This window comes from Ochotona princeps, chromosome 27, assembly GCF_030435755.1.
Source record: "Ochotona princeps isolate mOchPri1 chromosome 27, mOchPri1.hap1, whole genome shotgun sequence".
Classification (NCBI taxonomy): Eukaryota; Metazoa; Chordata; class Mammalia; order Lagomorpha; family Ochotonidae; genus Ochotona; species Ochotona princeps.
In genome coordinates, this window is record NC_080858.1 from 10,286,704 (window position 1) to 10,312,799 (window position 26,096).

At 40.4% G+C, this 26,096-nt stretch overlaps 1 protein-coding gene across 6 annotated transcripts in view; it reads left to right on the top strand.

The window, feature by feature from the left end:
* Positions 1-26,096, top strand: part of SOX5 (SRY-box transcription factor 5) — a 569,607-nt gene that overhangs the window by 350,438 nt on the left and 193,073 nt on the right. For all 6 annotated transcript variants that reach the window (XM_058655909.1, XM_058655908.1, XM_058655911.1 and 3 more), the window contains 3 exons: positions 2,924-3,010; positions 17,768-17,940; positions 23,161-23,229. In XM_058655909.1, coding sequence (XP_058511892.1) covers positions 2,924-3,010; positions 17,768-17,940; positions 23,161-23,229 — 329 coding nt within the window. The remainder of the gene's footprint in view (positions 1-2,923; positions 3,011-17,767; positions 17,941-23,160; positions 23,230-26,096) is intronic.

Here is a 26,096-nt window from a genome sequence, read left to right on the forward strand (position 1 = left end):
AATTGAATTTTTCCTTTCAAAACTTCATTTCATCTCTCCAGTAGAGTTCTTCTTACTACCTAGGATTATTTCCATAAGTAAAATGAGAGAGAGAGAGAGAGAACGAGAGAACGAACGAACTCTGGAAATAGTAGAGATTTAGGATACAGAAGAATTAATGCAGCTCCATATTGACCATATTGTATATCACCTTAAGCTTGGTTCTGTAAATGTTAAAACAGATACATCTACATTTAAATGAGAGGGTTGCTGTGAAAAGGTTTAGACGCCACAGTCAAGTAGCCAGTACTCAGTTTGCCCTTTAGTCCTCAAAGAGAAGCAGCCATTATCATTTTCTTACTAGTAAATGAGATAAGAATTTGTAGGGTAAAGACAGTTAAAAACCTCCATCTGCCCATTAGATTTTGTGAAATCTGGTTTTTCTTAGGTTTGCTTTTGTGTTATATAAACATGCCTTTACTCTTGAGTTGGCTGCTAGAATTAAATGGGGGGGAATACAATAAATACATCTAGTCTTTTGGTTAATAGATCACTCAGTCAATACTTTCCAGTCTGAATTTCGAGAATATTCCTCATCCGAGTCGCAGGAGTTGGTATCTGTATTCATTCACAGACGACAACCTGACGTTCAGTGGTTTTCTCATTTGTAATTTTGTGAAGAACTTGATTTGCAAGACGTTCTTCATTCTTCTGTAGTGTGTATTAAAAAAAAAAAAGTCAAGTAGTTTCAAAAAGTGACTTTGTATACTTTATGCTAGTTAATAAAGGGACCAGGAATGTTGTGCAGGTTTCGGAAAGCTTGTGGCGGTTTCTTTAAGTCTGCGACTTGGACAGAAGGGTTCTGTTTCTTTGGGCGCACACTACAGTGAATATTTTGTCTAGCTGCAGGGGAAAAGCTTTGTGGTAGACTTTGTAGACAATAGCCTTCAAAGTGAAATGGTCTGCTTTCCGTGCAGGGAGGTTCAGGGGCCTATTGTTGGTGCACAATGGATTTCTATCTCTGCATTCCTGCTTTGCAAAGGTTTGTTAGCTTTTAATGGCTGACAGTACTCCGTTGCGAATAGCGGATTGGCTGTGCCCTGTTTACATGCTACTCAAGAATTTTTGTAGAGTGCTGGAAAAAAGAAACAGTGATGTTTGTTTGACCCACTCTGATAAGGTTTAAGAAATGATTTCACTCACAAAGTGTTTCTGGGAATGTTGAAAGACTGGAAACCCTTGCAGAAAGTATTTTAAAGAAACTTTGAAAAGCCTCACTGAGCAGAAATATTGATTACGGAATGAAGATATTTACTCTGTTTTTTTTACTCCCAGGGTTGCTGGTCCCATTTTCAAAACAATACGAAACATAAATGGGGTTATTTTAACAAAAAGGAAAAGGAAAAATGTCAAGTATTTTTTTTCTTAAATGTGGAAAAAGGGAGAAATGTTATCACAAAGGGGACAAAAACACATTTCACACATTCCATTGGTACATTTGCGCAGGGAGGCAGTGGTCTGTGCATGGATATTCGCAACAAATGTGTATTCTTTGTAACACCGTAGGCAGCCACTGCCTTTCACCATTTTTTTTTTTTGCTAAGTTTTTTGACTTGAGAAAGAATTACTCCATATTTTGCTTTTTTTTTTCTTTCTCTCAAGGCAAGTTATTCTTCTGCATTGTGGAAAACTTTGTATGGGCCTTGTGTTTTCGATAGTTGGTCACTATAATATGCAACCCTGGGAAGGAACACAAGAAGAAAAATAAGAAACAGCGTTGTCCAAAGTTGTTGACAAAGAAATGCATGTTACTAGGGAGGAGAATTAACCAGTTTCTAATAATCTCACTGTCTCCAGGACAGTCCTGTTGATAAGTTAACACATACTCTCTTTATACTCCTTGCGAGGGAGGGGGCAACAAACGCCTGAAGAGGCAAACACCACTGCAGAGAGTGGCAGTGTGAGTCTTAGATGCAAATAATAAGTGTGGGTATTGTTATTTAGATGACACATACTGGGACACTTATCTTTCAGTACACTCCATTTTCTGACTGAATGCAGTGCTAATCGTGGGATTGAAAGGCATTGTAATTGTGTACCCATCTAAAGGCTGACAAGAATATACAATTATATTGTTTGGAACTGAGTTTCATGTTTAGGAGTTTTATTAGCATTTATATTTACTTATACATTAAAATGCAACACAAAAGGGGAGGTCAAAGCCCCTGTGATACAGAGAAGCAAGGACCTTGCTCTCTAAAATGTGTCGTATCTACAATACAGGAGCCTGTATAAAATGTGATGTGAATCTAAAATAAGCAAATAATAGGGTTCCATTATAGGCATTCCTCACGTCCCTAGATTTTGCATTCTTTTTCAAAGCTGCTTTTATACCAACTTTTTTTTTATTAATATCGTAACATTCGTGGTACTGGCAACTTTTGCCACAGTGTGCTACCACCACGCGATGTTAAACACATATTATAAAGTGGATGTAATTGTAAACACACAGAGGGATATAATTACATGTAGCAGATTTAAGAGCTAATTCTTTGCCTTTTTTAACTCTGCATTTTATCAACATAATTATTTTTGACTGCAGACTAACACTCTGAAATCGACAAGCTTCCATTATAGCAAGAATTTGTTCACCAAATTGAAAAACAATGAACTGCAGGTTTTTATGCACCCATTGTCATGAAGAATTAGTATGGCTTTGTTCTGCAAGCGGAAAAAGCTAATAATTCTGAAACAGCAGGTGACAAAACACATTCTTTTTTTTCTCTCCTCCCCTGTTATCAGTTTGTTGATGAAGTCATTAGGAACTAGGGCCAGGGTAGAGGTGGCCTTATTTCTAACAGATAGGCTTTTAATGAACGTCTTTGTAAAGATGGCCCTGTTGATTTGATTACTGTTGTGTTGTGTTTTGTTTTTCTTTACTTAGAAACCCCCAGTATTGAAAAGCTACTGTCAAAGGACTGGAAGGACAAGCTCCTTGCCATGGGATCAGGGAACTTCGGTGAAATAAAAGGTAATATATGTGTCCTGAGTTTGACCCCAAATGTACCAAAACAATGTTTGGAAGTATGAGTGAGAGTTCAGTCCTTCTAACCCCTTCCACCTTCGCACGAATCTCTTTGCGTCTCTTCTGTCTGTTCTAGAAGGGAATGGGTCAAGGTTGTTGGTGTCTCTTTTTGTTCATGGATGTGCCTCCCAGAATCAGGAACTTGCTGTTGTTAACAGAGTAACACCAGTATATCTTGCATGTGGGTTTCACTCTCGTTGTTTAAAACAAAGTAAGTGATTTCCTAAGAGTGATCGTACCCACGGCAAACTTTTAACAAACTGTGTCTTTCAGATGACATTATACATTATCTATTTGTGAAGTGGTTATGTGCATATTTGCACATGTGAAAACCAAAAATAAATGGAGAAGGTATAATCCTAGATTGTTTTGTAGCAATTAATGTTACGTTTTTGCTTGGTTTCACCTAGATTGGTAATTGTACACAACTAAGAAAAAGTCTACATAGGTTACAGAAGAGACTGAATATTCATAACTTAAGTACATTTCTGTTAGGACAAGAAGAGAAGATTTGATTTCCTCAGAAAAAATAGTAGCAATGATCATTTCAAATATTTTAAGTGTGTTTTCTCAGGGCTTGATGGGTAATCTCTGAGTTTTCTATTTGTGGCGAGCAGGACATTAAATGAGTCTAAGTTTGAAAATAGGGTTAATTTTGAGAAAATCAAATGACTTCGTTATCAATATTAAAATACTTTATTACGTACTACTGTGTATATTTTTAGTAGATGCTGATTATATACACAAAAACCACCAGATTTATATTAATATACATGTAGAAATATGTACAAAATAGCTTCTTTTGAATATGTGTGTGTGTGCAAGTGTTCTCCGAGAGAAGCGAAGGTCTCTACTACATCAGAATTATCTGGAAAAAAAGGCAACGCCTCATCCTCCTCAAGTGTTTGACCTACATGCCAACAGAACCCAGGTATTCGGAAACTTCCTGAAAAACGTTTGCCTGAGTGGCTCATTTTTCATTCAGATCACTTGGAGTTACAGGAATGAGAGATCTCCAACAAGTTCCTGAAAACAGGAGTGTTATGAAAAACACTTTGCATGAGTTAAAAAAATTTTTGCATCACTGTAAATGTATCTTTTAATCACATTTTCCACAAACTTTTAGATACACTTTCATTTTCAGGCTACGGAAGGTGGAAGAACAAATGGGTTAAAAAAAAATCACTCACCAAAATCTATATTGGAAGCAGATTCTGACTCTCAGTGGTCAGTGGTGCCTCCTTAGAGAACTTGAAGGCAAAGTTCGGGAGAATGGAGAAGTGTGGCTTTCTGGAGACTGCATACCCTTTCTACTATTTTGAGGGATTTAAACCCATTTGCACCCAAGGCATAGGATGTATTCTATAAGGCCTTTTCTTCTCCCCGGCCAAGGTAATAACTGAAAGCACAGCATAGAACACTGCCTGTTGCAAGCCTTGTGATCTGATTCCATTGGAGGACAGACATTTTTTCCCTCCCTCGTTCTCCCTTCACAAGTCAGACTTAAAAGCAGCAGCAGCAGTGATGATAAGCTTGGAGGAAAGAAGCTCGGCTGTCCTTTCAGGCTTGCTTGGGGGGTGAGGGGGAGAGTTTAGGAAGCTACAGTACAATCACAAAAGAAGTTTCTGTCTTTAATTTCAAGTTTTTTAAGCTTCACATTCAGAGCACAAGTTTGGTTATTGTCCTCTGGTTCTATTTTTTCTTTTTTTAAAAAAGGCTGTTTTCTGATGCATTTTAAAAGCAACACAGATCTCTCTTCAGTTGGGGGGCGGGGAGAGGGTGGGCATGGTTATTAGGTGGTTGGCTCAGGTTTGACAGTCAACTGGGGAAACAGTGCTGGGTTGCTCTGCCTGCCTGCCCCGGGACAGTTGCAATTACTCTCCATTGTTCTGAGGTGGCTAGAAAGCAGAGAGTGGACAATAGTAAGCCACCCTCTGGGCTTCATTGTGTTTGACTTCAAGGTGCTTGGGGGGTCAGGCAGTGGCCAGGAATGTCATTTTCATACCACCTCAGAAGTCCCCGGAAGAATGGCTGACTTGTTTGCAGGGCCACTTTTCACCAGGCCAATAAAGGTGTCAGGAGTTTTGCTTCTCATTTTTTTGGCTGGAAGAAGAAAGGATTGGTGTCCGTGTGATTTGAGAAGTCAGAAAATATGAGGTTGTTTATGATGAGGGTTAGATCACTTAGTAATGGTCATTTAAATTAACATATTGGAGTAACTCTTCGTACAGTTTATAACATTTACAGTGTTTTCTGGTGGATAGAAACTTCTCTGCATTGTCCCTGGTCAGTTTTCTTCTAATTTCTGAATTAGTATAAGAAAAATGGAACGTGTGTGTTTGTGTGGCTTCTTTGAAAGTTCAAGACTATAGCCAAGTGACAGTGGGCTCGGTTCGACAGTGCTCATTTTAGCTCACAGTCACTGAGTTACTTTCAGAGGGTTTTCAACAGATAGGGAATGGTATCTTTGAAAAGTTTAGAGAGGCATTACATTAATATTTAAAAAGTAAAAAATGATAAGTATTTAAAATAGGAATAAATAGCTTTTGAAGTGGGTAGTTTAGCTATCAGTGAAGAGTTGTCATACTCGCTTAAAGTCAATCTCAATTTATTTTAAGAAACAATGTGAGATGATAAAGATTACCCACTTCTAACTGCATGAGATTGTTTTTCATGTTAGATGATTTTGCCTGTTAGGATTTATGCCATTTTATGCTCTGGTTCTTCGTAAATGTGAAGTAATGAAGTTTTACATTTACCTTGTAAACAGCCCACTAAAGACGACACCAGAAAGAGCACTAGTTCCAGTTTCATAGAACAACGATAAAAAAAAACTCAAAAATTAAAAGCCCTGCTACCAATAAACAATCAATATATGCTATAAATGGATTAGCTGCCTGAAACAATTGTTCACTTCTTCTTTTCTAAGCAGCCATCTCCTGTGGCTGGCCGCTGTACAGAGCTTTCTGTGCTTGTCTGTAGCAGCGCTGAACTAGTGGGCCGTGGTGGCGTGGAAGTGAGGAAGAGCAACTTTGGTGGTCTCATAGTGCCACACACACAGCTTCAGCTGGCTGGGATTCCATTCACCTGAGAATCCCACATCATTTGATTCTCTTGCAAAGTTACTGCAAAATTTGTATTTTACTGACTGTGTTTATTTGTAGACTTGTATCACAAATACCTGCCTATAAAATGCTGGCATTATTTCTGGCTTGGTGAGGTGAGCATAGCCGGGTGTTTTACAGGTGGTTCTCTGAGCGGGTCACTCAGAAAAGTCTACATCCGTTTGTCTTTCTGCTCACCTAGTTTGAAGATTTGGTGGTGCTTTTATTTATTTGCAAGGCAGAAAAACAGACAGATTTCCTGTCCACTGGCTCATTCCCCCCTAAATGCCTCCAACATTAGCAGTCGGGCCTGGCTGAAAGGGGGAACTGCCCCCGTTCTCCCACACAGGTATGAGAAACTGTTTCCTGAGTTGTCACTGCTGCTCGCCAAGGTCCACAGTAGCAAAAACCTGGAGTGCAGGGCTGCAGCAGATGTCTGAGCTCAGACCCTCCGTTATGACTTGCCAGCATCTGCACTGATGACATAACCAACCAGACCAAAGAAAGTCCAAAGGAGAACTGCGCCCCCCCGCCCGCCATCCAAGAATGCCTTTAGAGCCTGCGTTGTTCCCACTTGTTATCTCTTGGGGGGAGACCCTTGAGCCCTGGTCACAGTGCATCAGTTTAAGCACACAGGGTATTTGAGCAAGCATTCCCTCTATGTAACGTAAGAACAAAGATGAACTGTTAGTGATTATCATTTCTATTCGTTCTACAAGAAATAAAGGCAAACAGCAAACGGATCTAGAACTGCCAGTAGGAAATTTCAGGGGAATAGCCTGTAAGCCTTTCAGAGTCCACGGACTACAGATGTGGGCCACATAGATTCAAGATGCAGGAGAAGAAAAATTACTTAGGTGAGAAGTAAAATTTTGAGACAGAAGTGTTACCGATTCAGTATACAGAGAGAAAGATTTTGTTTAACTAACATTCAGTGATTTGGAAGCATGTAAGCTGTCTTGGAAGAGTTGTGAGATCCCAGGTTTAAAAAAAAATCTAGCAAGCAAAACTTGGAGCTTTGTAAGTTTAAAACATGGAAATTAAAGTCTCTGCAATTCGGCTTTCAAAGGTTTGTATCACTTTGAAACTTGTTCTAAACCTGTTGTTTACATGCAGTAGCTAAGAAACACAGTGTTTGGTTATAGTACCTACTTAACCGCTGCATTTGCACGTGCACCCAAAGCATTGCCTGTCTGTACTTTTTTACAAAGAGGTTGGAAATGTTGATTATTTTCTGTGAGAGCTATAGGGTCTGGAATTTGCTCAGTGCAGGAGTCAGCCATACGGAAGGTGTATACCATGCAGCCTTTTACTTCTAAATAAAGGGAATGTTGAATGTTTGTCATCTACCAAGCTTGTGTTACAACTCGTCTGTAGTGGCTTATGAGTAATGCTTTTACTTTTTTTTGTTAAAAGTACTTCGCAAGAACTAAAGACTGCTGGTACATGGAATGCAGATTTTAAAATAATTTTGGCAATGTCTGTAAAAGCAACAAGTGATTTTTTTAAAAGCAGGCAGTTGCTTTTTCTCAGGAATCCAGTGGCCTCATGCTAGTGCAGAAGTACAGCTGTGACAGCGAGAGAACAGAAGCACTGGATCTCAATTGATCTGTATATCGATGTTCTAGTCGGTCGATTAGTGAGTTTTATATACTCTGTACGGAGTACATGCACAGCAGTTGCTAAATGACATGTTTTAAACCCAGTATGAAACACTCAGTTTTTACATATTTATTTACAAAATACCATATTTGATATGGTATTTGAAAAAAAACGTTCGCAAAGTTTTTCTCATTTAAAAAGGTTTTCCTACATTTTAAAGGTGTTCATTTGCTTGAGAGGCATCAAGACCGTGAAACTATGGAAGGATACGCATTGTGGCACAGTGGGGTAAGCCTCCTTGCAGAGAACCCACATTCCATCTAAAAGTGCCACAGTTCCAGTCTTGGCTCTGTTTCCAGTGTTATCTTCCTGCTGGTGTGCATCTTGGGAGGTAGTGAGTGATGTCCCAAATGCTTTGGTTCCTGCCATCATTGGGAGGAATCCTACAGTGTAGTGTTCTGAGATCCTGCCTATAGCAAGGTTCAGCTCCAGCTGCTTTGGGCATTTGGGGAGTAAACCAGTGAATGGATGTTTCTCTCTCTCTCTCTCTCTCTGTCTCTCTTCTTCATATATGTGGAAGTATGTTTTCATTACAGCTATGGACTCCAAAGCTTGTTATGATTCAGTCATGGCATAATATGGTTAACCTAAAACCTTTCCCTGGGTGATACTAACATTTATAAAGGAAACAAGTATGGTGTGGTCAAAATGATATGGTAGTTTATGACCTTGTGAAAAGCAGGTTACCTCTTTTGATTATTTCCTCATCTAGCAGTCATGTAAATTATTATGTAGTGCATCTCACTTAATCAATATCTTCCCACAGAAACTTCAGCAGGTTCCTTATAAAATGGTTGTGACAAAATCATTTTATTTTGAGAGATTAATAATATTCCCTAAACCACACGTTAGTTTCCACACAGTATGGATTTCAAGCTACATCTGCCTATTTTAACCCCTGTGCTTTTTACATGATGCTTGGAAGTCTGGCTGTAATAAAATTATACTGTCTAATCCCTTAAATCTGTGGAAACACTTGGATCAAGAACCTCTAGTTTGCAACCAAGATGTTTTCTGCTTGGATTGTGGTCCTTTTCATAGACACTAAAACTGCAATCTCCTTCAAAAGATAAAGGAGAAAAATACATGACACTGGAAGGTATTTTATAGAGCAATGCTTTTATAGAAAGGTAACGAGTGGTCATTGCTTTCACATTAAGAAATGGTAATGCATACATCTTTTTCACAGCATCCCAGAAGGAAAGCATTCAGCTATGGATCACACTGATAAAGAGCATTACTTGTGAATGTTTTCTGTCACTCCTGTGGCAATCACACTTAAAATCAAAACCTTTGTAATGTAGACATGCTTAAATCTAAGCCAAAACATGCTTTTCGGGATATTGAAGCAAAGTCACAATGTCTTTTTTTTTTTCTCGCGAAGAAACCCTATGGGTGGGCTTTCAAGAAAGCCGTAAAGTCACCAGTGGGATTATGTTCACAGCTCTGCCCCTGGATGACAGCTTCCTGCCAGTGCAGGCTCTGGGAGGCAACAAGTTGTGTTCAGGTGGTTGAGTCACCTAGGCTCAGTTGAGCTAAATTGAGTTCCTCAGTCCTGGCTTTCGCCTGTCTCAGTTCTGGCTGTTTCCGGCAGTGAACCCACACATCTTTGATCTCCTTTCTTCCTTTCACTTTCTCTCTCCTTCTGAATTTCTGCCTCTGGAATAAAAACAGAAAAAGGCAAGAATACTGCAGTAGGACCAGTGTGCCTAATGACATCAACTAGTTTGGTGTCAGTCATGTCTTAACTGAGTATCACTGCACTGAGGTTAGTGTTGCTTATGTAATTTTAATTGATCACAGGCTCAGAGAAGAGTATGTGGCAAAAAAAATTTTATCAAAATCTCATTACCTTCTCTCTTGATGAAAATGACCCAATCATAGCTGTTTGCCATTTGGATAATTTAGTGAAATACTCCTTTGAAGAATTGGAAGAATGCTATTTGCATTCCTCGCTTTTGATGTAGGATCTGCCTCTTCTCTCTTGTCTAATGATAGTGCCACTGAGAGGACCTTTTGTTGTAAACATAGACTAACTTAATTATTACTCATTATGTTCTCAGTTCATTCGGCAGACACACAGAGCTGTCTCCTCGTGTGCTAGCTCTGAATTAGCTTGATAGGAAATACGGAGAAGGGATACCCGTCTCTTAGAATTTCCAGTCTAGTGGAGGCTCTTTCACAGCACAGGGTTTGTTAGCAGCAAAACATTTTTAGATGTCTCAAGTAGAAGACAGCTTGAAAATAACTTTTCTAGTAAAAATGTTTCAATTGAGTAAACTCCTTCTCAAGAAATAATGCTCATAGTCTAAGAAATACTGATAACACAATAAAAATGCTGGCAAAGATTGAAACAAAAACTAAATTTCTGGTGACTTTTTTTTGAGGGAAAGTGTATCATTAACGTACTTTTTAAAATACTAGGAGTTGCTTTCTGGAGTGAGTGTATCTTTTGCCTTCCCTTGAGTTGGGCAATAGCATTCAGTAGTTTTCTTTGATTCTGCAGATTTGATATTTGATTTCAAACCTTGCATCTACAATATTAGGTAAATATCAGCCTCTGTGCATTTAAAAATTGTTATGTCTTTGTGTTTGTGAGCATCCTTAAAGGACAAATCCTCCTGAGTGAACCCTGGTACACAGGATTAGATGTTAGTGATGAATCAAGCAACCGTCATTAAGTTGATGTATTTCATGCATTCCTTTGTTAGTTTTAAGGTGTCTCTGATGTGCAGGCATTATTTTATAGATGCTAAGGGTGTGATGCTGAATAAAATTAGTTTACTCTTATCAGAGAGCGTGTATTCTCCTGGGAGATAACTATAAATAACTACATCAGTAGGGGTTCAGTTTCCAGTGCTACCCTCTATGAACAGTGTAAAAACCAAGTGAGGCAAAGTCATGCATGTGAGAAGGGATGCCTTCTGTCTGTTCTGTGTTCCAAGAGGGACCGTTGAGGGACTGGCCTGTAGGTTACTCTCTGGGTGGATCAGAATATGTGTATTGATGTATTTGTCACCTGCTCCATTTAAAGCTAAGCTTTATGAGGACAGGAATTCTTTTGGGGCTTGTACTTAGAGTAGTTCCAGATCTAAGAATGGTGTAAAACGCATAGAAGACTTTTAGTGATCTCTTTCTCTCTCTCTCCCAATCCTCTTCCCCTCTCTAAGTGTGTGTAGGGTGGGAGGGACTTCCTCCCACAAGATTCTGTCACCAGGTAGCGCTGTTGCTGTCTTAGTTTGTGACATTCCTATGATCATGCATTGATGAAATATCCCAGTACCACTCTTTCTAGAACATATCCTGCTCATTAAATAAGGCTGGATTGTAGTTCTCAATGGAGGATGATTTTCCTTTGCCAAGATAAATTTGGCCATGAGTGTCTGCAGACATTTGGGGGGATTTTAAGTGGGGGTTGGCGGAAGTCACACTAGCTGTGACTTGTAGATGAAGGCCAGAGGTGCCACCAGAGACAGATCCTCAGAAGAATAATGATCTGGTCCTGATACCAAGAATGCCGGAGTGGAGATCCACGCTGTACAAGAGTGGTTCTTCTGAGGGAAGTAGTTGAATGCACATGTCCTGGGGTGGGAGCAAGTTTGAATATTAATAGGAAAAAGAAAAGGCAGATGAGAAATTGGAAAGCAAGGAAGAGTCAAGGGCTACACCATTCGTGGCTTTAAAATGGCAGGCATTGCGTTTTATCCTGTGTATGTGCAGAGTACAGATGGGATATTGCTCAGTTGTCACTTCTAAGCAGGCCTCTCTGAACATGCTTTCTTTGGAGAGTGGATTTAGTAGGGGAAGAAATGGAAGTAGCCTAAGTGGTCAGGTCATGACTGCAGTAGTCAGGACAGATGACCGTGGCCTCGGTGAGGAGGTCATGGTGGAAATATTAGGTATACTAGGATCAATATGGTTTCCAGTGAAACATATCTGAGACGAGGCAAGCTAAATTGGGGAGCATGGTATTTTAGGTAAGGTCAGTGCAGATGGAAAGGGCTGTTACTGACCCAGGGAGGACTAAAGGCGACTCTTTCCCCTAGCAACCGTTGCCCCATTCCATCGGGTGTTGCCTGTCCTGCACTACCTCTGTGCAACCTACAGAAACAAAAATGACCATATTGCTTGTGATTATTAGGTAAGACAAAGAATTGAAACAATATATGTATTACCAAAAAAGAAAACATGCGTTATCTCTATCATTTATGAACCTTAAAAGATTGCAGCAGCACCAGAATGAAGAACAAGGACACAAGTAATGGAAACGTAAAAAGACCTTGCTTAAATGCAGTTCTTTGTGGCCAAATGGGCCAAACTGGAAACCATAATGCTAAGGGAGATGAGCCAATCCCAAAAGGTTAAATACCACATGTTTGCCTTAATTTAAGATGATATGATGTTATGTATAACATGTTATGTTTTGAATGTTATATGTTGTGTATAAACTAAAATTGAAGTATAGGTGAGGTGGTCACAGAAGGTGGCTGGGAACTCACATTTACTTTTAACATATTGGTTACTCATTACTATGTCAATTAATTCCATAATGATGTCAATTTTTGCTGATGGTATGTTGGAGCATTCAATTGACTGGGATGATACTCTGCTGGCTCTGTCTTCAGACCAGAGAGGGTATACCTAAGAAGACGTTGAACTTGACTGGACAATAAGATGCTGGACTCTATGTTTGGTATATGCTTGCAATGGGGGAGTCTCAACTGAACTTGAGCTGTGGTTATGCAACAAGGTGGAGGAATCCACCATGGTGGGAGGGTATGGGGAGGGGTGGGGAGAACCCAAGTATCTATGTAACTGTGTCACATAATACAATGTAATTAATGAAGTTAAATAATAAATAACTAAAAAAAAGACCTTGCTTTCAGTTACACACATGCACGCATGTACACACACACACACACACACGTTAGTGAGCTTGCTGTATAGCTGTCTGAGTCAGGTAGAACTAGTCCATGCATACAATGCTGTGGCTATGGAGTTGCACAGTTGCATGGCACTATGAAATCTGAATAAATAGTAATTCCTCTGTTTGTTTGGGAGCCTTGTGGAGTTTCTCCAAGGATCTACTTCCTATGCTTTTTTTTTTTTTTTTTTTTGCTTTAAAAAGTATAAGTTCTTTTTAAGTTCTTTTTTGGCTTGTACTGCTTTATCTAGTTTCACAGATCACCTTGTCTTCTCTGTCCCCTCGGAGATCATTATGAGAAACATGATAATTTAGAAATGAAGCCATGGTTCTTGGGTCTTGATCTTCGTTTGGTACTTGCATAACAGTGGTGGATATTTCTTTCAAAAAGCCTAAGCCCCTTGACACAACTGTCTTGAGCTGAAACTAAAATCGCCATGCGGGTCATGTTAAATAAAACATGTCCCCTTTTCTCTTGGCTGTTTGACATGTCTACACTGAGCAGCTTGAAAGGAGGGAGCCAGTCAGTAAATACTCCAGGCTGGATACCTGCTCCTTACTGTTACCTGTAGTGGATAAGGAGGGTATGGAAGGGGCTCGTTTGTATTTGCTTTTGTCACAACGACCTCTTTCGATTTGGGGAGAGAAAAAGGAAAGCTAATCAAATGGAATTGGCAAATATTACAGAAGAGATTTATACCAAGTACATTACTAATGAATGGAACAGTAGCCATTGATAGAAGTCAGAAAAGTCAGAAAAATCCTAGTTATAGATGTATTAGATTATGATGAAGGAATAGTTTAAGGAGGACATGATGAAGGCTGGGCATTCACTTAAGGTGGCATTAGTGGGTTGCTCAGGATGCGAGGGTGATGTGGAAAATTCAGTGTGGCTAGAATGTGGGGTACACAAAGGAAGTAGGAGAGTGGCTAGGACTTGAAAGGGCCTCGTTGGCTTCTCATTCTGCAGCCAATGAGGAGCAAGTAGATGTTTTTAATGGTGTGAATAATGCATCTGAATTAGTTCTCTAGGAAGATCATTCTGGTACCAGTTTAAAGTATGGATTAGGAGGAGGAGGAATGGATGACAGGGCTTTTTATGAAAAGTTTGCAACAACAACTCTTGGGAGGTTATGGAGAATGTGGAGCTGGATCCCGGTGGCTCCAACAAGGACTCTGCTTGGATTTGCTTCCTGTCAAAATTTGTGCAAAAGAAAATGCTATGGGCTGATTTGGGACCTTCCTCTTGCTTCACACTTCATATATTGAAACACTAACACCTTGAACCTCAAAATGTGAACCTATTTAGAGATGTGTTGTTGACAGAGGAATTAAAATGAGATCGCTGTGGTGGACTTTCATCCAAAATGATTTACACGTTGTCTCAGCAGACAGGCATGTTTGTACACAAACATGTGCAAGGTGAATGATGTAAGAACACAGGAAACAGGGACCTTGGCAAGCCAATGAGAAGGAGCTAGCACAGAGCATTCACCCTGGGTTCTCGGAAGAAGCTCACCCCTCTGCCACTTATTTTTGAACTTGCACCACAGACTATAAGCTAATGCAGTTCTGTTGCTTAAACTGCCCGGTCTTTGGTTCTTTGTCACAGCGAATCTGGAGAACCAATATAAAAATATCTGGGATCTGTTTAAGCCTACATTTACAAGGCTACGCTGCTTAAGGAAATAGCAACAGCAGTTACTGTTGAAGGGATGCTATGAAGATAGCATACACTATTTAGTTACATAATTATTGATCATTTGCCATCACAATCCTGAAAAGAGTTTCAGTTAACTAAAATTAAAGCAAACCTATTTGTTGGGGTGGGGAGGAAGAAATCACTATGGCTTATTAGCATAATACATACAGGAGTGGAGTTGTTGGGAGCAGACAGCATGGTACCCACTTTCCATAAGAGATTGCCAATTCTAGGTCTGGCTCCTAGAACCAGTTCTGGGCCAACAGGCATGCTAATGAGAAGATGGCAACTCATATATATGAGTTCATGCTGGAGACGTATGAGGAGCTCCTGGCTTCAGCCTCGTTGGCTTGTGGCTGATCTGGTCATTTGAGAAAGGAACTCAGGGTGGATTCTGTCATGTTGCTCTTCAAATAAATCAATCTTTAAAATGGAGTTGGTTCCAGTAAGTCATTTCTGTAAGAAGACTCAAGGTACAGTGATGATTTATCTGAGCGTGCAAGTATTTGGGTTAGTGGTTGGTAACTGTCTGGATGGCTTGTATCCTGTATTTAAATGACTGGCTTCGAGTCCTGGCTAGACTCTTTCTTCTAGCTTCCTGCTAATGTGCACGCTGGCAGACAGCAGGTAGTGGTTTCAGTCTTTGGGTTTCTGCCCATCACACAGGGGATGTGGATTGGATTCCTGGTTGTTAAGCCAGCATGGTCCCAGTTGTTGGTGGCGTGGGAAAATGAACTAGTAAATGGTGATACCTGTTTTTCTGTCTCTTTCTCTTTGTGTTTCTCGCTGGCTGTCAAAATAGAATTAGCTAATTTAAAAAATTTAAATGTGGGGTATAAAATTTACAGTGTTAAGTTTGAAAGAAATCTTGTTTATAGCTATGTGACTAAGTTAAAAAGAATTGTTTAACCTTTTAGGCACTTAATGCCAAAATGAAATTTGTTAATTTTTGACACTGAATAATATATTTTTTATATACTGGTGTTGCAACAGTTATTGAAGTGGATAATGCCACAGTAACTTTTAATTGGTACTTATACATATTGAAGTGAATTGTGTAAAGTTGTGAAATATAAAAATGTGATGAAAAAGTTAAATGATTTAAAGACCCACCAATACAAATAGCCACTATTAGAGGCTGGTGCCACAGTGTAAGTGCTAAGTCTCCATCTGTGGTGCTGGCATCCCACATGGGCCCAGTTTGTGTCCTGGCTACTGTACTTCCAATTCAACTCCCTACTTATGGCCTAGAAAAGTGGCACAGAAAGGTTCAATTTCGTGAGAACCTGCATCCTTGTGGGAGACCCAGAAGAAGCTCCTGGCTTCAGCTTGTCCTAGCTCAAACCATGGCAGCCATTTGAGGAGTGAACCAGCAGATGGAAAATTAGTTCTCCCTCTTTTCCTCCCTCTCTCAGGAACTCTTTCCTCAAATAAAAATAAAATCTTTCAAACAGGCCATTATTAATATGTGAAATAATTTGCTTCTGTCCCTTTTGCCGTATACACATAAACATGTGCTTACATTGAGGTATTAACGCAAACATTTCTGTCTTACCTTCCACTTACCTTTATTTCAAGAATAGGATCTTATCCTATTAAAAATTCCTCAGAAAAAAATTGTTAGTGAATGCAAAATACTCTACCATATGGATGTTCCATAATTATTTGATTATTCTCATTTGACATTTGGATTGTTTCTAGTATTTCATTTTAAACACTTATTAATATTTATATACATTTCTTTTCATTTTCCTGGGCTAGAATTCTAGAAGCAGGGTTAGCCGTGGAAGCTGGTGAACATTCCAAGACTGTGTGTATTGCTATTTCTAGTGTGTATTCCTTGAAATGTGGCACACGTTTACTTCTTTTCTAACAACGAAGAAGATATTCACCTTGTGCTATAGGAATAATTTCGGTATAAAACTGTTCAGGATATATGTAGGTGATTGGATACAGCAATCTTGTAGTTGCTATTCCTACATATTCTATTTTGATGGAACCCAAGTAGCTGAACTGTAATAAATTATTATCATCAGTTGGTGGAATACTTGTCCTGAAGAAGGCCAAGTACTGATAATAACAAGGAGTACAAAGCAAGGATCTTGTATTCTCTTTGCACAGAATTATTCTTCTGGATTTTTTTCTCTGTGCTATATATAAAATACATGATTAACTTTTATTTTCATCCAAAATGGGCACAGAAAATTATAAATCACTAATGATATCTACTACTTGCTAAATAAAGCACGTGCTTTTCCAGCATAAATTGGTAGGAAGCAGTGCATTGGGTGGGAAAGGATGACTGAGTTATAACAGATCCTTCTATCTAATTATGTATACAGGTGACAAATGGTTTAGTCAAAGAGTGCTTGTTGTCTTCTGTTGGGAGTGCATTCTCTCCCTCGTCTCTTCACCGTGCATGTCTTGTAGTCTTTGTGAGCTTTAAAAGAATGTGATGTTGTTTCTATTTCAGTGAAGAGCACTCATTTTGGTATGTTGCAGAAGTAGTCAACCTGCCTAATTGGATTCTTTGGCATTTTAAATATCTCAAATGTACTTTTTTTTTAAAGGATTACTGTGGCATCTTCTTCAAATCTTAAGATTTGAGTATAACCTTAGGTGGTCACAATGTGATGTTAGTTTGCTAACCACATCTCATTACAGTTATTCCATAATAATCTCTTAGTGCTCATGTTTGAATATCTTCTCTCTTAGCTCTTTTCTCATTTTGAACATAGCCTCTTGTGGCATAAAGGGAAATGCTGTAACACTTGATTGACTAATAAGACATCCCCCCCCCACTTTTAAAGTAAAATTTCTGAGATCTGCATTCAAGACTATTTTTCCAAAAAAAGACGGATCATTTCACTGATAATAATACCTTGATGTCTTACTAATTATGGCTATCAACTTTGCATCTTTTTGTCTTACCTCTTAAATTAGATGAAAACTGGAGGCCTGGAACTGAACTGCAGATGTCTTTTTCATTGGTAGCAAGTAGTAGCATAGACCAATAAAAGTAATAGATGGTCACCCAAGGACTTAAATTACTTATTTTTTAAAATGAAATTTAAAAGCTATAGATTATTACCTATCGTGAATTAACAATATTCAAAATGTGCGTCCATCCTTGTATAAATAGTTGCTATTAGTTTTTACTGCCTGAGTGAAAATTCGAAAGATGGGTGTGTTTGAATGTGTGAGAGCGGAAGCTCCTGTGAAACTGATTCCCTACAAGATGGAAACGTGGTCCCCGAAACATTGCTCTTGCCTGATCGCTCCTGTCTGTTCTTCTGCTGTGTTGTTTTTAGGGACTCCCGAAAGCCTCGCTGAGAAAGAACGGCAGCTCATGGGAATGATCAGTCAGCTGACCAGCCTGCGGGAACAGCTCTTGGCTGCCCACGACGAGCAGAAGAAACTGGCTGCTTCTCAGATTGAGAAACAACGCCAGCAAATGGAGCTAGCCAAGCAGCAGCAGGAGCAGGTGAGTCGGGAGCGGAGGGCCTCTTTCTGCATGCCATGTGCCGGTCACTGTCCCAGGCATGTGAAGATGAAAGTCTCTTCCCTCTTCTCCAGTTGAGCAAATAAGGCAGAAAACAAAGCAAGCAACAAGGTGATCAGATCTGAACAATGTTATTGACACCTTTGGCATCAAGAAACAGAAATGTAGCTTGCATTCCCTGTCAGAAAATCCAAAGTTCTAAATTGCTCCCAAATCAGCAGCTATCTGAGTTTCCACCCAGGATGGCATGGGTGCATCATGCCACACTTGTCTTAGTGTGACAAACCACAGTATAAAATGCAGACATGCTGAAAATATTGTGTGCCGTTATCTTCAGGTACATAGAGAATATGCATGCGTTTGTCTTCAGACTTTGGCCTCATCCCCAAGAGATCTCATTATCTGTGTGTGAGTTTTTTTGTTTTGTTTTGTTTTTTGGGGTTTTTTTTTTTTGTAAAATCTGGAAAGTTCTGAATAGGATACTCACCCTTTAGTAGCAGTCAAGGCGATATCTGACGGCCATGAGAGAAGCAGCAGGAAAGAACCGCTGATAGTCAAGGGAACGTTGTCCCGGAGGAATATTTGGAAAACATTTGTTAGACAAGTGACATTTGAGATTTGGTTTGAAAAGCAGCCAGGATTCAAGAAGTAAGCAAACCTTCAAATTCAGGGACAGGAAATTCTACTAGCAAGCTCTTCAAAGAGTGAGATGCTGTGTTAGGAGAGGTGAAGACTGTGGGCCAGGAGAAGAAAGAAAGAAGCAGAGCAGTTGCTGTATAGGAGGAACAACAGTGTCGTGCTTGAGTAGCGGGGGAATGAGTGGATGCCTCACCCGGAACAGGGACAGGTGGGAGGAGGGAGAATTTGAAGAAGGCGTCTTTGCTGTACTGTAATGGAGATCTTGTCAGGTTGAAAATTAGAGCTGTGTCAGAGATAGATAGGGAGCTAACTTTTTTTAGATGAGCTCCATAGAGGTAGTAGTTTAAAACCACCAAGGAAGGTAAAATCCATCCATTCATTCACCAGACAGTAAGATCTCGCTTCTTACATGCCAGGCAGTTCTGTTGGCAGCTGAGGCTGTCTCAATTAACCAGGAAGACAAAGCTTCTAAATCCTAATGGAAATAAAGAAGTTTTTTAAAAAAATGTTGAAACCCATGCATGCTAGGGGTGTTGTAGAGCCTCTTGGAAGTAGTAAATTGTGAGACACCTGCACAGTCACAAACTGTACCCCTATACCGTTATCTTTTAATAACAATTTTGTGTTAAATTTTTGAAGTCCCCCTATGCAATGAATATTGAATAGTATGACAAGTGTGGCTTACACTGAGTGGAATGATCAGTGTCTCCACAGCTGTGACAGCTGAGCTGGGATCTAAGTGACATACAGCCAGCCATGTTCATATGTAAAGCCAGAGTATTGCAGGCAGAGAGCTGGCAGGGCTATAGGGCTCAAATGAGGGCAGTGACACTGCAAGAAAGTATAGAGGAATTGAGGGTAGACTCTTGAGCGATACCTGCCCACAGCTGGTAGAGAGCACAAAATAGACATACCGTGGTGCAGGGATCTTTGGGACGAGGGCTGGGTGTGAAGTCAGTAGGAGCTGAGGTTCTCAGAAGATGGCAGTTTTAAGAAATTAATAGTCTACAGAAAAGCAGTCTTTCTAATATCAAATTAGCTGATGAATCTGACATTTGAGTTTTCACTCTTGGCCATTGGGAATGCAACTTCTGTGAAGGTGTAGCCACAGAAATCAACTGCTCAAAACTGACAGATATTTAGTAAGAAAATGGAGCTTGCTGGCCTGTGAGCTCTTCTTTAAATAGTGAAGAGAAGCTAAGACAGAGGGTGGCCTGCGGTCAGCTGATGGTAAGGAGGGTGCCTCCACTCCATGGCTGTCTTTTTACCACATATTCTGCCCTCTCTGCCCAGGGGAGAGTAGTCACTGCCTAATGGAGGGTTTTTGTGTCTTTGTATCCCTGAAAAAAAAAATCCTGCTAGGCAGCTTTGAGAGGCTGAGCCAGCGGGGTCGAAAGAGGTGAAGGAGTATTTAGATTGCATTTGAGGAACCTCCGAGATTCCGTTTCACCCTTCTGCCTTGGTGTGGTTCCTCTTTGCCTGAAAGGTGATATTTTTGTTTTTTAAAGAACAGCCACAGCAGTTTCCTTAAAGATAATTTGGCCTGTTATTGGATACATCTTGGACTCCTCTTGCTTTCCCTCTCTGATAAGAGAGTTCACAACACTTGCCTGTGACAATGTCAGAAGACACCACATTGTTCTTGTCCTTAATGCTGCATGCCTTCTGACTGGGGAGCTCTAGTGAATCTGAGGAGCCTCTGAAAATGCATCAGTGGTGCAGACATTTCTTATTTGAAAATCCTAGTTAGTGTCTACTGAAAAAGAAAATGTAAACAATCACTAAAGGTGAAGGAGTGTCTCTTCTTCATATTCCGACCCATGTTGGAATGTCCTCAGAGGATTCTAGAGTGTTCTGCTTTCTCATAGCCTCAGAAATACTCTTTGAAGCCTTAGAAACCTTTTGGTTCTTCCTGAACTTCTCCTCTGTTGGAGAGATGCCCCCACAGAACTGCCTCCACAGCCTGAAAGAAGAGCCCTGCTGAGACTCAAGGTCAGGTTCCTGGAGCCCACCATGCTGTCAGCTCATGTGCCCCACAGCACTGGCATGCACAGTTACCACATGGTCATCATGTCCCTTTTCATGGTGGCTGTTTAATGCTTACTCTTTAAGATTTAGGTCAGGTGCTTCTTCTCCTGAGAACTTCTTTTTGACCCTCTTGCCAGCATCAATGTGGAATGTCCCTACTCTATGATTCTAACCCAGCCCTTACTAACCCTACTGAGGATGAGTGCTTACCAGCCTTTCCATCCAACGTCTGGCTCCATTTCCCTTTCATTTGTTCAACAAGTTTCTGTTGAGCACCAACTCCATCCTAGATCCTGTTATAGTTACTGGGAATTTAGTGACTAATGAAACACCAGTCCCTCCCCCCCCAGTATTCCTTAGTTATTAAATTCTTGTTGGGAAAGACAGTAGGTAAGCTTCAGAATATGTTGGTTGGTATAGTGGTGAAAATTAAAGCAGGGTATCAGGAATGTGGGTTACAGGTAGAGAGCTATGTTGTTTTCAAAACAGGTACTCAGAAAAGATGCCATTGGGTAGGTAACATGTGAGCAGACTTGCAGGAGGTGAGTGAATCGAGTCATTGATGATCTAACCAAATAAGTAATATGCCAGATGGAAGGATGAGCAGAAGCAAAGGCCCGAAAGTGGAAGTACATCCTGGGGAGGAAGGCACATCTGTTGGGGATTCAAAGGGCAGACAGCAGCACTGGAAGGCAAGAGTGGAGTGATAAGGCTGGAGAGAAGGATGAGAAGAAATCAGCTAGATAGGGGAGGCGGGCAAGTGTATTGGCTTGAGGACATGATGGACTCTAGACTTGACTCTGAGTGAGACAGAGGGGTTTGAAATGATAAATAATTCATGACAGCTTGTAAAAAGGTTTTCTCTGGGTGCTGGTTTATAATAGATTGTAGGGAGTGAGAAAAGAAGCAGCAAGACAGATCTGAGGCAGTTCCAGCAACCTGGCCCAGAGATCCTGTGTGTCCCACATGTGCAAGAGTATGATGTAGTTTCTTGATGTATTCTTAATATACTATTAAAAAGATGTAAATATCAGTGGAAATATTGATACGTGGGAGAAAGAAATCAGATAAGATATGATATCCCTTTTTCTTTTCTTTTCCTTCAGATATAAAGGGTTTTTAAAATCATAAACCAATCATAAAACAAATGTTCAAACAATTGTAACAGTTCATTCTGTAATCTTGTATACCCATCCATATGTTATATATGATTTATTAATTTTGTCTTGAAGTTTAAAGTTGCTGACAGGCAAATTAAAGGCGAATATTTATAATCATTAAGTCATGTAAAGTTAGAAGTTGCATCCTCATGTGGGTTCCCTACCTTTTCTTATATAATGAAGTACTTAAGAATTTCTCCTCACCCATTCATTCATAAATTCTTAGCAAATATTCACTCAATCTTCCATTTACAGAAGACTTGATATTTCATACATTTTCCTTGCTTTTGCTAAATTCACAGACTTTTCCCTAAGAGATAAAAAAAAATGACGTAAAAATAAGCAGCAATTCCAAACATGTTAGCATGAAGCAGCACGAGTAAGTGAGGAGAATGTAAGGCGTGCGAATAACGAGGGGGTGATGGTGAGATGCCCTACTTAGAAAATAGTTAGGACCAGCACGTGGAGGGCCAGGTCAAGTTAGTTTGGGGTCTGTTGAACTTAAAGTGCCTAAGTGAGCGTTTGAATGAAAGTGTCTTTAGCTTCAAGCTGGGTGTGTGCTGGAGAAACCAGTTGAACAACCCAGGGAGTACTTGTGGAAGGAGGTTCTGAGGAAAAGAAAGTAAAATCACAACATTTAAGAGCAGCAGATCCATTCTAAGTGACTCAGAAGGATTGGCATTGGGAACCAGACAGGCAAGTCTGATGACACAGCAGCCAAGAGAGACAGTTCAGGAGCAGAGGAAACGATGTGGGTTTTAGAATTCTGGTGGAGAGCTTCAAACTTGAAGGCTGAAATCCATTGAAAATGAATGCTATTTGTGACCTGTAGAAGAATCATTTTGGTTAGGGAAGTGGGAACAGAAAGCAGGCTGGAGGTGTGTTGAGATGTCAATAATTAAGAGTTTGGGGGAGAGAATGAAAATGACATCATTACAGTCAACAAACCAAAATTACCAGAATGTTACTGGGAGATACAGCATTTCACCATCCTTTGTGCTTCCCAAGTTTTCCACAGATAAAACAGACTTTTGAATGAGGTCTAAAAAAATCCCAGGCTATGCCCTCTGAATATCTCACTTAGTAGAAGGAGCTCTGAAACCTAACAGGTCTTACTGGGGTAAACGTTTGATATACCTTCGTTTTATCTTCAGCCAAAAGAGACATAACTATTTGACTCTTGTTTGGTCCCACTCAAGAGGGACTTGCTGATGATCTCAGGGCACAGGCTCATCAGTTGTCATCATCTCCATCCATGTCCAGTCAAGCTTGGAGAAACAGAACACTGGGCAGGCCACCACCACCCCTCTCCACCCCACCCTACTCCACCCCCGGATAACTATAAGACTTTTTGTCATGTGTAATTTCTCCACAGATTGCAAGGCAGCAACAGCAACTTCTGCAGCAGCAACACAAAATCAACCTGCTTCAGCAACAAATCCAGGTCAGAAATCATCATTTCAATATCTAATTTTTTTAAAGTACTTTTCGTTACTTATATGTTTCTTACAGGACTAACTGAAGTGATCTCCAAAGTACAAATTACTTTGTAATTTATAATGTATTGCCTTGTAGGCCATATGAATCTTTCAAATGATACTTGACTTATGCCAGGCCCTACTGCCTTGAGGTGTTTTGGTCTAAGCAAACTAAGAGTAATTTCCATCTAGTGCTGAGAAGAGATTATTGTGCAGAAATATTTTCTTTTCTTTATAGTGTTTTTGATGTGCCTATGACTGCTCTTGATGGGATGGGTGCAAGGGACCCATTGGGGAAAATGAAGCAGCTTTTCCAATGGAGGGTAGTGCCTAGATCACTGTGCTGCTGTTCAAGAACCATGTATGGGTGGCAAGGTGCATCTTGGGGAGGGGGATAGTTCGCTGTACATGACTTTGGCTTTTGATATTGATTGCCATGGAAAGCCAAGACTGGAGGCTCTGTGACCCCTATGCTTTGCCTTATATGGAGTTGATAAAGGAAGGAAGTGGCTGTCTCAATAACAAGACAACCAAGTTGTCAGGGATGCTCTGTTTGCATCGTTTGTTTGCACATGGACTTCGAATAAGTCTTCATTTCCCTAATGAAAGACTCTCTTTCTGAAACCACCTTGAATCATTTTATGAGGATTAAAGGAATGGTAGATGAAAAACTTGAGCATAGTGCCATAGTAAATGCTCAATCCATGATTACCATGGGTGTCCAGGAAAGTTTCCCCTTCCCCTGCTCTTACCCTTTGCATATCTCTTCTCCTTTTCTTTTCCTTTCCCCTTTCCATTCTCATCCACTGCTTCACTTCCCTCAAGTGTCTGTAACAGCCTGGACTCTGATAAGGCCGAAGCCAGGAAGCAAGTTTTCGCATATGGATTGCAGGGTCATCACCAGCTGCCATCCAGCTGCATTAGCAGGCTGCTGGGTTGGAAGCACATAGTAGCTGAGACTTGAACCAGGCACCCCCGCGTGTACCAAGTGGAGATGTTTTGGGCAGCAACATAACTTGCTGCCCACCCCTGAGCAACACATTCCCAGTACGTTATTGCCTGTTCACATGTGGAGTGTGGTTATTCAATGGAATATTTTAAGACTTTACATTGTTCCAAGTACACTTGATTTTGAACATGGTTTTAATCAGTGATGCCATGTTACTGGCATTTGAATACACACATAAATTATGTAGGTATTTATTTGGGAGACGGAAAGAGAAAATGGGAATATGTTCCCATTTTCTAGCTCACTTCCCTCATGTCTGCAATAGTGATTGGGCTGAACTGAAACTGGAACCAGGAACTCAGTCCAAGTTTCCCCTGTGGGTGGCAGAAACCCAATTATTTTAATTATTCCTGCTTCTTCTCAGAATCTGCACCTGCAAGGAGCTGGAGTCAGGAACCAGAATTGGATATAAAGCTCAGGTTCTCTTCGATGAGATGCAAGTGTCTTTGCCAGCATATTACCTATTAGGCTGAATGCAATCCCTTAAAATGTTTGTTATCACTGAAATAAAAAATTAAAAAATCGAATTGTTATAGCAATATCTCATTGTAAGCAACACACAAATTCGTAATCAATGATAAGGCAAGTCATCTCATTTTTTTAATATTAATTTTTGTTGGAAAGGCAGATTTACAGAGAGAAGGAGACACAGAGAGAAAGATCTTGCATTTGCTGCCTTACTTCCCAAGTGGCTGCAATGGCCAGAGCTGAGCTGATCTGGAGCCTGGAGCTTCCTCTGGGTCTCCCATGTGAGTGAGGGTCCCAAGGCTTTGGGCCATCCTTGGCTGCATTCCCAGACCACAAGCAGGGAGCTGGAATGGAAGTGGAGCAGCCAGGACATAAACCAGTACACAGACCCTGGTGCATACAAAGCAAAGATTTGGTCACCGAGGCATCACCAGGCCCAAGTCACCTAGTTTCAGTGCAATTTGATAAAGATACCAATAACTATATGTTACTTAAAATTTTTGTTTATCTGAAAGGGAAAATGACAGAGCAAGGGCAAGAAAGAGAAAGCAGTTTTCATGTGGTGGATCATTCCATAAATGCCTGCAACAGGTAGGCCAGAGCCAGGCTGAAACCACACCCAAGGCCACCCTGCAGGCTTCCCACATGGATGGCAGGAATCCCAAGTATCTGGACTGTCATCTGCTGCCTCGCAGGTGTGCTAGCAGAAAAGCTGGGTCAGAAGCAAAGGCGGACCTGTGTCCCAGGTGCCTTGATCTGGGTAACAGTGCCCCGAGAGGTAGCCCAACTCCTTGCATTGCAGCACTCACTCTTCAGTGATTTTACTTTTTTTTTGGAAGGGAAAGGGTATTTTTTTATGAGACTGACATAAGTCCTTTGTTACACAGAATTACAAAAAGTCTATCTTAGTCTGTTATTGACTAGGTTAATTAGTCAACATCTTCAGTACTTTTTTTGGAATTATTCTATAATCACTATACACTTAATGTACATCTTAAAAATCATTATTCAAATTTCTTTTTAAAAAATGTTAGGAAGAAAGAGGAACAAAGTAAGCTCCCATTTGCTGGATCATTCCTCAATGCCCTAAGCCACCGGAAGTAAGTCAGGCAAAACGTGGGAGTGGGAACACAATCCAGGTGACCTGAGTTCTTTTTTTGTAAGAGTTATTTTGCCAATTTGAGAAGCAGGGTTATAGAGAGGGATGGAAAGAGAGAGAGAGAGAGATTGGCGTCTTTATCTGGTGCGTCACTTCCCAAATGGTCACAGTGCTAGGGCTGGGTCAGACCAAAGCCAGGAGGAGCCTCATTTACATCTCCCCAGGTGTGCAGGAGCCCAAACACTTGACACATCTTC